Genomic DNA, 18,066 nt, shown 5'->3' on the forward strand with positions numbered 1-18,066 from the left:
CTTTGTAGCGTTTACACATTAATTTCTAAACGTACTTAATAATGAAATAATTTTAATGTTTATACGATAAATTTATAATTTATCATTTATTATGAATATTACAATAATGATATTTGACAAAAAAATGTTTCAAACATAATGACTTCTTGCACTAAGAACATCTTACTATAGCTATGTCGTTGTAACTTCGAATATCGCATATTGTTGAAGTATCTTTAAAACTAAATTTTACTAAATTTTCGAATTCTTCTGGTTTATATATCCACTGGTAAACCATGATTATTTAAATAAGTTGTAATATCAAGAAGATAACAATTGATTATGTACAAGAGATTGCAATTTTATTAAATTATTTTGTTGATACAAATTTATATTACTTTCCAATAATAAAACAATATCTGAAAAACTTCTAGTAAACTTTTTCCAAATCTATAATCCATAAACTACTAACGGTTGTATTTTTCCTGTAATGCTAATATGTAAGTATTATTATAGTAGTGATATATACGTTTTTCTTGGTGATAATAGGAAATAATATGGGCCATTCCATAAATCGTTAAGAACGTTATCAGAACTCATATTTAGAAAATAAACTTCTTCTCCTTTTTAAAATAATCTGTAAACTTATGCTTATCTAAAGGTACACTTATCTTAAAAGTACACTGAATAGCTTAAGAAATGTCGAGTTTGGAAATTTTTTGAAATGTCATGATTCTGATGTAAGAGATCTTTTAAATCAAGGTCATATATATATTATTAGTGTAATTTTTAACATCATTTTAAACCACAAATATTTAAAAAAAGTTTAAATATTTGTGGTTCAAAAGTGGGTATATAAACAAAAGACCAGAAGAATTTGAAAATCCAGTTTTAGTTTTTGACACTTCAACAACATGCGATATCGAATGTTGCAACGATATAGCTGGAGTAAGACATTCCTGCGTGCAAGAAATCATTGAAATCAAGAAATGTTTAAAACATTTTTTGAATATCCTTATCATAATATGTTTATAATAAAATAAATAATACAAAAGTTGTATAAATATTTAGAAATTATTTCGTTATTAAGTGCGTTTAGAAATTGTGTAAACGCTACAAAAAAATAAAATGTAAGATGTAAGAATAAAAATAGTTTTAAAAGAATAAACTTAAGATATTATTAAAAAATGATGACAAAAACCATAGAATAAAGACTGAATAAAGAAACGGAAGATTTAGGAATTTTAAAGAGAAAAACTATTATTTCCTTTAATATCATTTATAATCTGTAATGCTACAACTATTAATCGTGTCGCGACGCATATAACAATTTTTTCGCTTATTAAAGATGCGATTTCTTAAAGATGCAATTTTGTAAAATAACTTTGTTATAATACATATAGATAAATTTAGCACAAAATTATTTTTAATTTTTATTCGTATAAAAGAAATATAATTTCACAAAATAAAAATAATAATGGGGATAAAGGTATTTTGAAAACTATTAGATTTTTGAAAAAATCTAAATACACAGTTTTAAATATATAAAAGTTTTATCTCTCTAAAACATTTTTTATATATCTTATCGTTTCGGCGATAATTGCTTACAATTAGAATTAAATATAGACATTATCTTTGAGGGGTGAACAAGAAAGAGAGAAAGAAAGAGGGAGAGAGAAAGAGAGGAGGGAAGCGAGAAAAAGAGAGTGAGAGAGAGAGAGAGAGAGGGGGAGACAATAATAATTAAATTAGAAAAGATTTTCTGATTTCACAAATATTAATCCCTTTTACATATATCTTGATCTGAATTTAATTTATTAATATAATTAATTTAATTTAATTAATATAAGGCTAATTGATTTTATCGCGTAAATTTTCACTCGTTTTCAAACTTGATTAAGTTCGAATTAAAAACTCGATTTAAGATTACATTAGAAAACAAAGCTCCGATTTCTCGTATTATACGAGCCAGGATAATCGCGAAAGATTCCCGGAAGAAATCAAGTGATTCGATATCATCGGGTCGTCGTGTCATGCGAATTGGATGACGATTGTCGAAAGCGAGCGATGCGTCCGGATGATGTCTTCATCGGCCGTGAATATATTGAATAGGGTCGGTGGGACTTTCGTCCGTTTGCAGAACTCGTCAAACGACTGTTAAAATTCCAATTCAATGCGACTCAAGAAGACCAGCGTCTCCAATTTTCAACGGATAAAAAATTATTTTTTACGGAAAGTCACAAGAGAGAAATGAAGCAAATTTCGAGCTATGTACAGTAAAGCAGATTTGAGATTTCCAAATGTAAAAAATGCAAGAGAAACGAGACAAACTAGACGAGTGAAACCAACGTTCACTTAGAACTGAAATGGCAAATAAGGGAAAACGTATCGTTTATCACAAATTTCTAATTTTTGTTATTTATTGTTAATTGTATAACCACACTTTACCCGGGAACGGGCGCCTAAATTTTTTTTTTTGCATATCTGGTCATCTGGAGTGATTTTTATTCCAATTAAAAGTTATTGTTATCTATTAATCATAATACATACTGCATATTTTTGATTGTTTTATAATGTATTAGTATTTGAGGACAATATATACATACACATAGATTTACTCAACATTTTCTGAAAAAAGTAAGGAGAAATAAAAAAATGTTTAAACAACGAAAAAAGCACATTAAGCGGCTTATTGTGATATACAGTATTTTTAAAAAAAGATATCAATTAATAAAACGCTTTTATATTGTAGATTTTTGATAGAATTGCATATTTAAAGGTTTTGTAAAAAGAATATTTATTAGAAAGAAAGAAAATTGTTATATATATAACATCCATTTCATAGCAATTTAAAATAAGACTATTCGCTATAAAATTATTATTGTGTTTCCTCTGTCAAGAATTACTAAAAATGATTTGTTTGTGTTTGTTTATTATATTATATATAAATCTGAGTTACATAAAGTATTTTAAAATAAAAATAAATATTCATATTAAAACTTGATTTTCCCTAAAATCTTTTATATGTATTAATCAGATTAAAATATAATAAATAATATACAAAAATATCATATTTGGTATTAAAAAACATGTTTTGCATTAGATAAATTATAGCAATTATTTTATTTAGTTGTTACTTTGTTATTTAAATTCATATTACTATTTCGAACACTATTATAATATAAAATTACATATTTTATTATATTTTATAACGTTTTATAACGTCACCTGGGGTGATTTCTACACCTCAGCAAATTTTAATCGGTGCTACGAATGTACGTACAGGTCCTAAATTTTTCCTATTATGCAAGATTAGTTCTCGAAAGCCCAAAAGGCTTTGTTCGAAAAAGTAGATATAAACTTTCGATAAAAAAAAAATTTGACGTGTTTCATTTTTTTTTTTATACTACGGTTGTAAAAATCACTCCAGGGAATATGAAACTGTTCGGAATGGATTTCACATACATGGGAATACATGGGAGTTTCTAGCAAGCGACACAAGTCGACACAAACGTCGTTCTATCTTTCTTTTTTGGCAATGAGTAACAAAGACAAAATGACACTTGTGTCATTTGTTGGTAAGCTCCCCATGGGTCCATGGAATTTTGGAGTTTTTCCGTTTTCCCTAGAAAAGTATAAAAAATGACTGAGCAATTCCGACTGGAATCACAGTCTTCTATAGTCTATGGTCGAAATCTGAAGAGTTCTAGAATACGAGGTGCCCGTTCCCCAGATTGATTTGGTATGTAATTTATAAATTATACGTTATCTACAATCATTTGCTCCGAGATATACGAATATATTTCGAGCGAGCGTGTTCGTAAACAAAATTCAAATTAAATTTTCTCACTTCGACCTTTTTGGTACCGTTGAAAGTCGGATAAGTACTCGAAAGGCATTACGTGTTATTAAACGCATATGTTTAACAAAAGAAGCTGTGTATTGTAAGAAAGGAAGAATACAACGGTTAAAGGGGGGGAAAAAAGGGAAAATAAAATATGTAGACCTATCGCGACCTCACGCAAGAGTCAAGACCGATATTGCTTTCACAGTGGAACGGATCGTCGTTCCCGTGATACGTACACGCGGCTGTCACGCAATCAGCGACTGGCGATAAACACACGGCGCACATCGCAAAGGATCGAAACTCGACCTCTCCGATCGACAGTTCGTAACCGCTTTGCGATCGATTTCAAACGTGTCTTACAGTGTCTCGCGTTATCTCTCGTACGTACCGTTCTTTTGCGTTCGAGATTTCTAATATCGGCGCAGTGCTTCTTCGGTGTTCACGAAAATGAGCGGAAAGTCAACTGCCGCGAAATACGCGTTTGGCAAATCTGCCGAAAAATCGAAGGAAACCGAAAAATTGAAGGAAGCCGACAAATCGAAGGATGCCAAAAAATTGAAGGAAACCAAAAATTTAAAGGAAGCAGACAAATCGAAGGAAGCCGACAAATCGAAGGAGGCTGAAAAATTGAAGGAAGCCGAAAAATCGAAGGATGCCGAAAAATCGAAGGAGACCGAGAAATTGAAGGAAGCTGACAAATTGAAGGAAGCTGAAAAATCGAAGGAAGCCGAAAAATTGAAGGAAGCCGAAAAATCGAAGGATGCCGAAAAATTGAAGGAAGCCGAAAAATTGAAGGAAGCCGAAAAATTAAAGGAGGTCGAAAAATTAAAGGAGGTCGAAAAATCGAAGGAAGCCGAAAAATTGAGGGAAGCCGAAAAATTAAAGGAAGCCGAAAAATTGAAGGAAGCCGAAGAATTGAAGGAAGCCGAAAAATTAAAGAAGGCCGAAAAATTAAAGGAAGCCGAAAAATTGAAGGAAGCCGAAGAATTAAAGGAGGTCGAAAAATCGAAGGAAGCCGAAAAATTGAGGGAAGCCGAAAAATTAAAGAAGGCCGAAAAATTGAAGGAAGCCGAAGAATTGAAGGAAGCCGAAAAATTAAAGAAAGCCGAAAAATTAAAGGAGGCCGAAAAATTGAAGGAAGCCGAAGAATTGAAGGAAGCCGAAGAATTGAAGGAAGCCGGAAAATTAAAGGAGGCCGAAAAATTAAAGGAGGTCGAAAAATCGAAGGAAGCCGAAAAATTAAAGGAGGTCGAAAAATCGAAGGAAGCCGAAAAATCGAAGGAAGCCGAAAAATTGAAGGAAGCCGAAGAAATGAAGGAAGCCGAAAAATTAAAGGAGGCCGAACAATTGAAGGAAGCCGAAGAATTGAAGGAAGCCGAAAAATTGAAGGAGGCTGAAGAATCGATGGAAGTAAAATGTACTAAAAAAAAATTCTTGATAAATTCGTGAGATGCATTTAGTAAGAGTTTTTTTTATATTTAATTATTATTACCAATTTTAATGATAATAAAAAAACATTTCGTAATAGTTATAACGATAGACATTAAAAAAAAATCAAATTTTGCGTTTAGTTGAGCCAACTAAATTATGTGTAGTACTTATTATCAAACAATTTCATGAAAATTACTCTAGTTTAGTGATAATTAACTAATAATTTGATAATTAGTACTATTGTCTTAAAAAGCCTTATCTGATTGGTTTGCTGGCAATTTTACTCAATTACTTAGTAAGCAATTTGATTACATTTATCATTACTTGGTAATAATTATCAAACTTTGCCAATATTAACTAAATCATATTATGTTTTGCTAGAATTATTTGTTAACATTTACCAAATTATTTCGTTGCACTCACCTATACGTTTAGTTGAAGCTATTTCACCAAGGTTCTTGATAACATTAACCAAGCCTGTTTTTTTTTTTTTTTTTTCAGTGTTGAAGGAGACCGTATATGAATCGAAGGAACATTGTTTGCAGAAGAAGGAGCAAACTCCGAGCAAGGAACCGATGGAATCTATGAAGAAGACGGCGGAGAAAGTAACGGAAGCACATGAGATGAAAACCTCTACCTCCAACAAATCTGAAAGCTCTGAAGATGAAATGATTAAAGAGGTGACGACTCAACTCACCGATTTGCCATATCCTGATACTGAGAAACTATACAAGACTACATCCGACAAGTCCACCTCTATTAAACTTGAGGCTCCTGAAGCACCAAAAATTCCAGAGAAATGCCAAATCTCCACCTCCGATAAATCTAAAGATGATAAAGATACGCCAGAACATCGGGAAGGGAATAGACTTCCTAATACTCAAACCGAGGAGCGTGAAAGTCCAAAATGCCGAACGTTCAGATATTTTAGCGCTCAAATGGCCAACTCTTCTGACTCTGATGACGATTTAATGCGGGATAACCCTTTGAAAATGCTTGACAGTTCTTCTGAGGAAACGGATTCATCTGACGAGGGCAAAGCAGATGAGGGCAAAGCAGATGAGGGCAAAGCAGATGAGGGCAAAGCAGATGAGGGCAAAGCAGATGAGGACAAAGTAGACGGCGTGGACAAAATAGACGGCGTGGACATAGTAGAAGTGGGACATAGAACGTATCAGCTGGACGAAGCATGTGTAAGTTTTCCTTTTTAAACTATGCTATTGAAGACGTGATTAAATGAATTGGAATAAATGACGAAAAAAATAAATAAAAATTTAAAGTTAGGTTTCAAAATAGTTTATATGCAAAAATATAATTGACTTGTTAAAACTCTAGATTCCTAAAATATATAAATTTAGATATAAAAAATCAGCTCTGAACCTAAATAAATTCAAAGAACTAATCTTATAAAGTCAATAAATCGAAATTTTTTAGTACTTTGAGCGATTGTCACGATAAAACAAAGCATGTTTTTGAATTTCTTTTGAAGAAATAAAATCACCATAAATCGTTGTGAGTTTAACCGTCATATGGTACATTTCACTTGGCACTCGTAATGCTCTTAGAATCATTTCATCTTTATTGTTTGTCAAATGTTAAACAAGGACAAATGATGCTCACGAGTGTTGCCGAGTGAAACGTACCCATAAGTTGGCTGTGTTCCAAAATTCACTGCTAGCACTGGAAGTAACGTATGCTATGAAGTTTCAGCGCTGGCAATGAATTTTGAAACACAGCCATTGTTGAAACTGACTTCACGCTGAAGCCAAATTGACCCACGTATGCTACAATATCTACAATACAGTTTTTTGAAAATAAAATTGTAAGAAATATTTACCATTTTTTTTAATTCAAATTTTAGAAATAAACTATATTACGTTATAGAAATAAAATCAAGAAATATTGAGGACAAAAAATAATTTCTCTTTTAATTGAAAGTTAGTAAATTTATGATGGGTCCAAAATGACAAAAAAATGAAGGTGAAGTCATGAGCCAATAATGGCTAATGTAACTTATCCTCTATATAATTTTGTAACATTTTTATCCGTATATATTCCGATAAACTTCAATTTTCCTTACGAGGATAAATTAAATTAAACTTCTCAAACAAATTTTATTTACAAATTAAATTAAAGTACGGTAGAAGTTAATTAAGATCTTGAATGTTTAATGAAGAAAAAAGCCATTCGAGAAAGGATTAAAGAGAAATCGTGGCCGCCCATATCAGCGCCGGATTTCAAGAAACGTCCTTTGGTCCTGGCAACGTATCATATGATGCCCTCACTGCCGATGGAGCTTTTCGAGGTGTTTGGAGAAATGATCGAAGCTGTCACGGGTAGGCCGGTTGTCTTAATGTACGAGAACAGAGTAAACCGGCCCATCATCGGGGACATTGACATACGTACGTCTAAATCGATTACTCCGTGAAAAATTTCACCATCCTAGAATAGAAACGAACAAAGAATTTCCATATAGACATCTGAAGGTCAATTTGATATTATTTTCCTTCAAGACCTATTTCTTAAATATCTTTGAACACCTTTGTTTGTTTCGTTATAATAATTTCAAGGCAGATGAAAAGTTTGCAAAATTTGCCGTTGCTTGACACTCACGACGGAGAAAACAATACATCATCCCGTTAGCAAATGTAAAATAGAACTAAAAAATATAGAAATATTATCTTTTAATTTATTTATTTTCGCAGTTATCACGCCAGCGAACCAAACCTGGCAGGACGGCGTGCTCTTTCCCTTAAGCTTCGTTTTCGATCATCCTCTTAATAAGGACAAGTCGGCCAGCGTGTTCGCCGATATGATCATCACAAAGGAATTGATGGATACGCAGAAAATTCAAGTAAATAAATTTAACATCCTTAATAATATTTTTCTTGTTTCTTCTAGTCTATAATTAATATATTCAATTATATATAATTATATATATTAATTGATTCGCATTTAATTGATAATAATTATAAGATCTAAGTTCTGTCGAATATGATTTTCACATAATTGGCAATCATCCATTAACCGCAGACTATCATGGATTTGCGAGGACGTAGGTGTGCCATTCCGGATAGACGAAGCGAACACACCGCCGCCGGATTGCTTTTTAAAGATTTGCACCAGAAAGGCGAAAACATGTTATTCTTTGGCAATTTATTCGGTCAGTTTAAAATGTTTTATCTATATGATTATTAATTATACATCTATTAGTTGTACGTCTGTTTTCATTAAGATTCTCACTGTGGCTGCATCAGAAATATAAAGAAAAAAAATGTCTAAATTAAAGAAGTGACAATAGTAAAAAAAATATTGTTGAGCGAAAATGTTAAATAATATTGCTTTACCTTGGATTTTATCGATGAGTTTAAATAGTTTTAGATAGTAGATACTTAAAAAGTTTTTTATCTTTCCAATTATTAGATGCTACCTCGCAGTTGGATGTATTGGAAATGATCTTGAACAATCGGGCGGAAGTAGGAATTGTAGAATCACCGGTGATTACAAGCCGAAAGGACAGCATATTCAATGTGAATTCTCTTCATATCCTCGACTCTTTGGGACCTTTGCCGCCCTACCGCATCATGGTCAAAAAATCGCTAGGTATATTCTTATAGCCATGTTAGAATATATTTTTTTAAAGATTAACGTTAGAAGGATTTCGTGGAGCGATCTATTGCTTTCACAGCTAGTAAAAAAAAATACAGAAATGATAAATCATAAAAAAGAAACTAAACTTCGAGAGTTGAAATGAATATTTTAAAAATCTATAAACAAAATAAAGATACGATAAACGCTAAGATAAAAATAAAAGCTTCTTTTAACGTTAAAATCGGAAAGAATGAAGCAAAGAAGAAAATATCAACAAGATAAATTCTTCTAATTTTTCTTTATTTCATTTCTCTTTTTTAATACTTACTTTCTTTGCATTTTATTCAGCGGACACACTGAACAAACCACTTATAACCTATCTGATGAACGTAAATAAGTACGATGAAATGCTGCTTAGAGTGTTACCCTATGGTGTCATTGGTTTTGCCAAGAACTCGGAGAATAACTACGCTCTGAAGAACAAGTTCATACCCACTAATATGCCTTACTACTAAAAATTTTTTACGCTTTTTAATCTGCTTCTTTTATCATTTTATACATATATACATGTTCTATTTGTTTCAATTTAACATTATTCTTTATTAAATCTAAATAAATACAATAATTCGCAAATTTATCCTCGATCTATATGATTCGTTAAAAAAAGATTCTCCCTCCCACTCATTCTCTCCTCTCTCTCTCTCTCTCTTTCTCTCGTTTGATTTCTTCCTCTTCCGCGACAACACATGCATTGCGACTTATTCCAAATCGATTCGCTCCGTACACATAGCGCACAAAATTATTATCAAAATCCACTTTGTAAATCGTACAATTCAACTAGAAGAACATACAGTATAAATAATAATAATAACAATTCGATGAGACTTGAATTCCGAGTGGGCACTTGATCTTCTCTTTTTTCGCACTCTTCGAGTAATTTTGTTTACAAGCAGAATTTAGAATCGTTTCGATTCGTTACTTACAGTTAGGATTTCTTATAAATCTCAATATATTTGATAACGAATTTTAATAAATATACGGAACTTAACAAATACACGGAATTTTTCAAACTTCCCTCATGACTTTTAGAAAAATATTAATGTTCCGTGATTTTTGAATTTTAGATTTTCAACTTAGATTCCCGAAATTTGAACAGTTTTTCTTGAAACACATCATGTCACATTCTTTTCTCAAGACATGTAAAATCACACCTTGTTTCAACAAGTAACGCTCAAAACAATTTAAAATTTTCGTCATACATGTTCAAAACTATTCAAATATGTTACTTAACTCATTTTTAGACTCGTATTAAATACTTTAATCTACGTTTAAGTCACTACGTGATCTGACGGAAGATCACAAAAAGTTAGGCGGAAGCATTCCGTCGGCGAGACGTATGGTGCCACTTCTTAGGGTATTGTTCAGAAACTCCTCCAACCGTACTAAAGGCCCGCCACCACCTGCGACATTTCGCATACACGGATAATATTGCTCCATTAGTAGCACCAGTAATTTATAAAACTGCTTTGGATATGCACTCCACAGCACGTTACCGGCGACCTCGAGCATATCCAGTATCAAAGTCGCGCATAAATCACAAATATCGGCTCGTGGTTCTGAAAATTAAAAATACAAATTTTTTTCGTATATGACACTTAACTTACAGTTTTGGTTATTGTAAAGATTTTCTATTCTATTGGTAAGCGCCATATTTTATTTTAATACCTTTTGTAGCATATTACAAGATTTTATTGCATAATATTAAGATTTTTTTACTTTGTGTTTTACGTATATATTTCTTTTATATTTTTATATTTATATAATATATATTTTTTTTACCGATATTTAAAACAACCGCCAACCATCTCCAGGCGTGTTGAAGACCATGGGGATGAGGCTTGGTGACACCCTTCTGCTGTCTTGTAACGGTGATCGATGCATACAATCTCATCAATCCCGACATTCTTTTTAAGAATTTGTCCTGCTTCTCGACAGTACCGTCTTCAGAATATTTACAGCCAAGAGATTTATAATAATCCTCATTGGATTGGCCTTCTTGCTGCTGCAAGAAAACTGGTACGGTGAACGGACACGCCTCGTGAAGATGCGCCAGGAATAGTTCGCCAAAGTCTGGATGCTCGTTCCAGAGAGCTACGACAATCATTGCCACAGGGAATGCCATTTCCGGCTTACTAGATACCAACGTCTCTCCTTGGCTCTGAGGATTCATGGAACATTGATTGAACATTTATTTTAAAACAAGAATAAACAGAATACATGTAATCTAATTGTAAGAGCAAAAATAATTTACTTACAATTTATATTAACTTTTACATAATTCACATAATTTAATTTTTATTAAATAGATTTTCTTTTTGCTTCTGATTGGAAAAAAAAACAGATTGACCATGATCAACACGTGTATGTGTAATTGAAAACACCTATAATGATGAATTTTAGCAAAACATGTAGATACGTACGACTATCTTTTTCGCCAGATGATTCTTGCAAAAGATCACTCCTTGTGGATGTTGCGTTACGTTGGGAGGCAATTTTCCGATCAAAAGATTCTGCAGCCTGTCATATTTGTCTCTCAAGTGTTGCTCGCTTACGCCAGAAATTGCATTTACAGGGATATTGATCGCCTTTTGGCACTCGAAACGGAATTTCTTTGTAGCAGCCGATTGTAGAAAGTCCTTGCAAGTTTCTCTGTAAAGCTCCAAGAATTGTTGACTTCTGACGTAAATCTGCAATGATTCCTGGTCGACGTACTCGAAGGGATCTCCTACAAATTTACAATATCACAAACGCATTAAATTAATTTACTCAGATAGAAATCTAAATTTAGATAAACAGAAAATGAAATTACATTACATTCAATTGATTTAGCCTTCAATATATGAGTATAAACTGGGCAATATAAAATAGAATAAAATATAACAAATATATATACGTAATTAAACACTAACAAGCATTTAAAATGCATTCTATGTGCTAAATTCTAGAGATCTTAATGCACCTTTTTTGCACGCGGACTCTTTAGCCGCTTCTTCCAATGTAGGATCATATATGGCCGGTGCAACTGGTTCGTTAATCGGCGTGGCTTCTATTTCTTGATTCGTTACCGCACCGGAATTTTGGTCTTCTTTGTTTTCCACAGCACTGCTCCCGTCTGGTTGTTGAGGAGGCATGACATCATTAACTGGAACATTGTCTGTCTCTTCGACCGGCTGTATCTCGTTTGCAGCTTGTGCTTTGCGAGCCAGTTCCGCTTCGTATTGAGCGTTTATTTTTTCTACAGTTTGCAACAAATATGTTTATATGTATTCATATTCAATATAAGTTTATATTGAGGCAAAAAAATGTCTGCAAAAATATGCACAAACCTGTTTCCGCACGAAATATATTCAATACATCGTCGAAGTGATAAACCACAGCCTCGATAATATTTACATCTGTAGCTACCAATTCTCCGTTCTAGAAAAGAGACAAAAATTCCCATTATTTATCAATTATTAAGCAAGTGTTATGTAACAAACTGCAACATGTTCTGAAAATAACTTCTAAAAATTCACAATTATCTCTTTTCAGTTAATAAATGCGACTTGACATTTAACAAAAATACCTTAAAAATTAATTTACATTCTTTTGCAAACAGTTTTTCTTTTCTTTTTGATAATTACTTTGAGTTTCTCGTCTAAAGCTTTGATTCGTTGGATCAAATCTCTTATCGTGGCGTCATGTGCCATGAACATCACACTGAATGCTTGCTGGTCCTTACAGGTCTTGGATAATGCCACGAGATCGTGGTACCTGACCGTAAACTGATCCCGATGGACTAGCACGGCTTTCGTCAGTTCTTCCTTTTCTTTCATTATTCTTTGACATTCCTCCAGCTTTTGCTTTTCCTCTTGTTCTTGTTCGCGCTGTGCTTGCAATTGCTGCTCGTGTCGCTTCTTGATTTTTTCTTGCTCCGCGATTCGCTCCTCTTCAGCCTGGAGAAACGCCACCTTCTCCTCATTCAGGCGTACACGTTCACGTGCCATCAACAAGCGCGAGTTAGCCATTTGCTTTTCGATGGCGCGATCATTCTGCTTCATATGCTCAAAATGACGCTCTATTTCTTTCTGCAATACATTTGAAGAAATAACGATAGAAAGCGGCGCTAGTTAATATAGCTGTTGTGTTAATTACATATTTAATATCATCTTCAATAAAATTTCATTACAATTATATATTCGTCTCATCTCTGTAAAATCTATTCAATCGATTTTACGATCTACGCTAATAACTTAACCGAAATTCCACTTATATCAAATCTATTACTTGAACTCGCATTTTCATGTCCATTCATGAATAAGATTATGTGAAAACTACGTATGCTAAATCAAACACTTAATAATGTTAATATATTTTTTAATAGCTATATCTATTATATGTATATATAGACACACAGGATGTCTGGTAATTACCGTGTCATCTCTCATATGTAGGTAAAGCAAGTTAAACTGAATAGAACAGTCCTTTACTGTTTTGCGAGTTCCTTAGTAATCAATGAAAAATTAATTAATTAATTAATAAAAATAAAAAAAACAGCCCAACGTCATACGACGGTTGCCGGTTGCTCCACGAGCGGCAAGGCTTTGGGAGGAGCACACGTCTATCAACAACAAATAATGCGTAACACTGGACTCTCTTGTCACTGAATCACGTGAACGTACGCTTATTCGCAAATCTTTATTAATTAATATCTTGTTAATTATTAAGGGACTTGCAAAACAAGTACAAGACTTTTCCATTCAGTTTAATCCACTTTACCTGCTCACTAAGTGGCACGGTAACCAGACACTCTGTATATATAAATGACTTTATGATAATCAAAATTAAATACCCAGACTTCTTCTTTCCTCTGCAACTCGCTCTCCAGCAGAATCTTATTGATCGAGAAACAAATACCATTTGGAGTGGAAACCATGTTGTGCTTGGGAGTGGTAACAATTCTCTGCAGACTTTTAATGTTACAAGAATTTTGATCGTTCTCAGTATTATTCGCCTTGTCAGAATCTTCATCGTACAACGCCGATTGGGGCCCGATCGTAATGCGATCCACCTTCGTGGTTGCTGATATACGCGACGCCTTCTCTAATACGGATACCTTGAGACGATCAAAGTCTGATGTGATGTCCATGTTGCTCGCCTGTAAAATCACAGTCGCGTACTTGACTCCAAAACCACTCAAGAATCAGGATTAAAGTTTTTGATTTCTTATCAGAGACTTAGAATTATCAACTCGTTATTGGGTGAAACTTCTGGCGAACAGACCGAGTATCAAGAATGCAGATGTACGGATGCAAGTGAAGACTTTGTATTGTTATTAACTCAAATTTATCGTAACGAGACCTTGATTCGAAGCTCGTTCGACAATATAACACTAACGCTGTGTTCCAGAATTCACTGCCAACGCTGAAAACGTAACGTATACTATAGATTTTCAACGCTTGGCAGTCAATTCTGGAACACAGCCTAAAACATACTAACATTAGTACACTACACGCTATTCTCCACCAATTTTGATAAAACTTGCAGGAGTTGTAGAAGATACTATGTAACGAATACCTGTAAAGCCGTTTTTCTGAATGGGCCCTCCAAAAGCAATGGCCTCCAAAAGTTTGTCCCAATTTCCGCACACATACAATATACAATATTTATCTTATCAGTCCAGGATGCGTATGCCAGTGTATGCATACACTCAACTCACCCTGTCGGTTTCTGCCTTTCTCCTGTCCAAACGAAACGACATGATTCTGTTCTGCGGGCGCGTAGCGGCAAACCACCCTTAATCTAACCTGATCCTTGCTCCGGTGCCTCTAGATCAGAGCACAGGCGTTTGAGGCGTTCACTACTCTGCACTACTCCAATTGCGATCGACGTCGACGCGACGCCGGGATCATCGTCCTCTCGTCGCGCCACTCGTCACGTTGATCGAGCGCGTCATTATCGGCACCGCGACACTAATAATAATTTATTCACGCAATAACCAACGTGTCCGGTCCGGACGACGGAAAAACGACGCTTCAAGCTTCAAGCTTCAACAACACGCTGAGCTAAGGGAGGATTCACATCGTGCTCTATGCAGCCCTATGCACAATGCACGACGTCTAATTAAAATAGATCTTGAAACAGTTGAAACTTGAAATCATGATCGATAGATCTTGAATGGATCGACAAACGGACTTGTCTGCTAGAAACGAAGAAGAATAACATATAACGAAACAGAATTTACATTCAATAATTAGAGCTTTTGACATTGTAATACCTACTTGCAGTTTTAACTTGCAGTGTTACTTTGTCAGTATATCAATTTTTCACAGAAGTCTTGGACTTGAAATTCTTGAAATTACTGAAATCGTAAGTTTCGTAAATTTTTCTAATACAACAGTACATTTATTTTATTTTATTATTAGTGTTATAATTTCTCGGTAATCTGGGAAAGATTGATTAATTCTAGGGAAGATATTTATCTAATGTCAGTAAAGTAGTTCGTACTTTATCGATTGACGTTAATTTCTTAACAAAAAACATAATTCGCGACTGTTCGCGACAGGGCAACGATCAGCAATGGCGGCCGGTGAGTTTCGCGTATGTTTAACGTCAAAACGTTAAGGTATGCGGTGATCCCGGCGTGCAAATATGACAACGCACGTCATCCGCGAAGCGAATCTTTCGCGAATTGTCGTCGCGTTGCTCCTGTGCACGCGATGCGTGCAGATTTGTGCGGGAATCGGGGCCGAGGTCGATCTCAACGTGGAAGGAAGTGGGTTTCATAGGTTAGAAATGTCGATTGTTGTGTAAACAACAAGTGGTCCACGTACGGTTCTGAAAACATCTCTCTTCCTTTTGCAGAACGTTGATCTATCGCATACACTTCGAGAATCTTACACAGGATGGCTGTCGAGTTGCCATTTACATGGAATTACCGTCGGCGTTGTACGTCAATACGGACGAAATAGCAGAAATGAGAAGACGAGGAACGGTATAGCCTTTAATTGTTAATTAATTAATGTGGCTCAGAGAAAATAACATAATCTTAAAATAAATCTTAAAATCTTACAAATTTATTGTATTTCTACATTTTATACATCCAAAATTGCTGCATTAGTCAATTCGTAAAATGAACTTTATTATATCCAGTATAAAATTAAATAACGTTACTAATTATTTTCTAATTACTGCACATCTTGAAGCTATCTATCATTTACATTGATTCGATATTCTGTATTTGTACATCTTAACGTTTAACAATATTCAAGTAATTTATATAGAAAATAAGAACTACATTTATCTAAAAAAGATCTACTTGATGTCAATAATATATATCTATCATTGTATCTATATTATAGCGAATTCGGGCGCTTGCACTAGTGCACACTGAGTGCGCACTAAGGCTTGTTTATAATCTATTCTTATATTTAAAGTCGCTTAAATACACGTTTAAAGATTTTTTGGCCAATAAAATAATCTGTAATATCTATATGGATAATGTACAAATCATTTTATAGACTAAGAAGTATTTAAGATGATTTATAAATATAATAATTGATTAAGAACGAGCCTTAGCGCGCACTCAGTGTGCACTAGTGCAAGCGCCCGAATTCGCTATTAGATTAGATCTATATACTTTATTATACACATAATATAGATACAGTAGACCTTCATATGATACAGAGGATGTGTTCCTGTGCTATATGAATCTATGTTATACGAGTCACATAGATTATACATATATGGATTATGTATGCATACGGAAATACATATATATTTATAAAAGATGTAACTCTCTAAATCTCATAAAGTGGTTTGCCACTAATATATTGGACTGATTGCGATAGTCACTCCAAACGAGAGGGTTGTCATTCCAATTTAAGTAAATGCAGGCACTCGTAAGATAGGAGTGAATTTTTCACTCAAATTTTTAGAGCGGCTATTCTATTGAAGTGATACGATCTCTCTCTAAATCACGATTTACTAAAGATTGAATGATAAATGACTGATAAACTCTAACAGATTGACTGATAAATGTCTAATAAACTCTAATAGATTGACTGATAAATAACTGATAAACTCTAATAGAGTGAAATTTTTGACTTAAATTTGTAGGGTAACATAGGCTGCGTTTCGATATTCACTATATCAGTACTGAAAATCTGTAGTTTACGTCATGTAAACTGTAGATTTTCAGTACTGGCAGTGAATATCGAAACGCAGCCATATAATTCACTCCTATGGACACTGATCTGCTGCGCTCGAAAAGAGTGCCTTTTCACTCAAATGGAGTGAGATTTCGCTTCAGCTTATAGAGCACAATTTTACTCTTATTGTTAGAGTGACGAATCACTCGAAGTGGCTCAATTTTCACTTTTCGTTACACTTGTATTTTACTCATTTGGAGTGATATTTTACTCTTCGACTTTTAGAGAGAAGAGTTTATTACAAAAAATGAAAAATGAATATTATAAAGATGTAACAGTAAAATATTCCTTAGGTATTTTACTTTAAAACAAACAAATATTAAAATTTTTCTGTCAAACATTTTTACGAATTTGTGTTATATGGGGATCTACTGTATATTACTACTTTAGAGATGATTATTCATCCAATTAGTTAATGTTAATTGTTAATATTGCAGAATATGGTATGTTCCGTTGGTGAGACCGACGTCGAGTTATTTGCAGAGAAGGCTGGTCGGCAGAATGTGACGACTTGCGCATCCATAAGCTCGTCGTTCTCCAGTTTAACAATTCCTGTTCACCAACGATACCGATATGCGCACGAGACCGGCGGTTACATCAACGTGACTTTGCCGGAGCCGAAACTGCTGCTGGGATGCCGGGAGAGGGTCAGAGACCACCGAGTGTCCAAGATAGACTTGTGTGAACCGTGCGTCAGCCTAATGATCAAATGGCGTGAAATTCCATACCGTATGTCGCAGAATCGCGAGTACGTTTGGCCGATACCGGTCGGTGACTTGTCTCTATCGCTCTTTGTCACTTGCGCCACGTTACTGACGACTATTATCGGCGCGATATTCATCGGCCACGCCATTTGGAGCAACGCGGGCCAAAGTCATCCAAAAGAAGACTGAGATTTAAATATACAGGCAGTTTTGTACGATTATCAAATTTTTATTAATAAATATCTTACAATTAGACAGATTTGAT

General features: G+C 34.1%; 3 protein-coding genes across 5 annotated transcripts; 2 read left to right on the forward strand and 1 right to left on the reverse strand.

Annotated features, from left to right (window-relative positions):
- Positions 1–4,053: 4,053 nt before the first annotated feature.
- On the forward strand, positions 4,054–9,485 carry LOC139818603 (uncharacterized). The gene is made up of 7 exons (XM_071787375.1): positions 4,054–5,243; positions 5,759–6,450; positions 7,434–7,659; positions 7,963–8,111; positions 8,291–8,420; positions 8,681–8,860; positions 9,197–9,485. Exons 1-7 carry the CDS (start codon positions 4,274–4,276, stop codon positions 9,361–9,363), a joined length of 2,514 nt encoding a protein of 837 aa, XP_071643476.1. The 5' UTR covers positions 4,054–4,273; the 3' UTR covers positions 9,364–9,485.
- On the reverse strand, positions 9,365–14,971 carry Gle1 (nucleoporin GLE1). Of its 2 annotated transcripts, none has more exons than XM_071787377.1 (8): positions 14,607–14,971; positions 13,740–14,045; positions 12,532–12,975; positions 12,235–12,325; positions 11,868–12,143; positions 11,329–11,633; positions 10,688–11,066; positions 9,365–10,464 (listed from the first exon to the last, which is right to left on the reverse strand). In XM_071787377.1, exons 1-8 carry the CDS (start codon positions 14,646–14,648, stop codon positions 10,205–10,207), a joined length of 2,103 nt encoding a protein of 700 aa, XP_071643478.1. In that variant the 5' UTR covers positions 14,649–14,971; the 3' UTR covers positions 9,365–10,204. The 2 variants fall into 2 exon arrangements, with proteins under 2 accessions (XP_071643478.1, XP_071643477.1); XM_071787376.1 differs by lacking the exon at positions 14,607–14,971 and adding an exon at positions 14,465–14,600.
- A 465-nt stretch (positions 14,972–15,436) lies between these two features.
- On the forward strand, positions 15,437–18,056 carry LOC139818606 (phosphatidylinositol-glycan biosynthesis class X protein). 2 transcript variants are annotated; one of them, XM_071787383.1, is made up of 3 exons: positions 15,437–15,675; positions 15,752–15,881; positions 17,535–18,056. In XM_071787383.1, the coding sequence occupies exons 1-3, from the start codon at positions 15,539–15,541 to the stop codon at positions 17,988–17,990; spliced, it is 723 nt and encodes a 240-aa protein (XP_071643484.1). In that variant the 5' UTR covers positions 15,437–15,538; the 3' UTR covers positions 17,991–18,056. The 2 variants fall into 2 exon arrangements, with proteins under 2 accessions (XP_071643484.1, XP_071643483.1); XM_071787382.1 differs by having other exon boundaries at positions 15,505–15,662.
- The last annotated feature ends 10 nt before the right edge of the window (positions 18,057–18,066 follow it).

This window comes from Temnothorax longispinosus, chromosome 9 (genome assembly GCF_030848805.1).
Source record: "Temnothorax longispinosus isolate EJ_2023e chromosome 9, Tlon_JGU_v1, whole genome shotgun sequence".
NCBI lineage: Eukaryota > Metazoa > Arthropoda > Insecta > Hymenoptera > Formicidae > Temnothorax > Temnothorax longispinosus.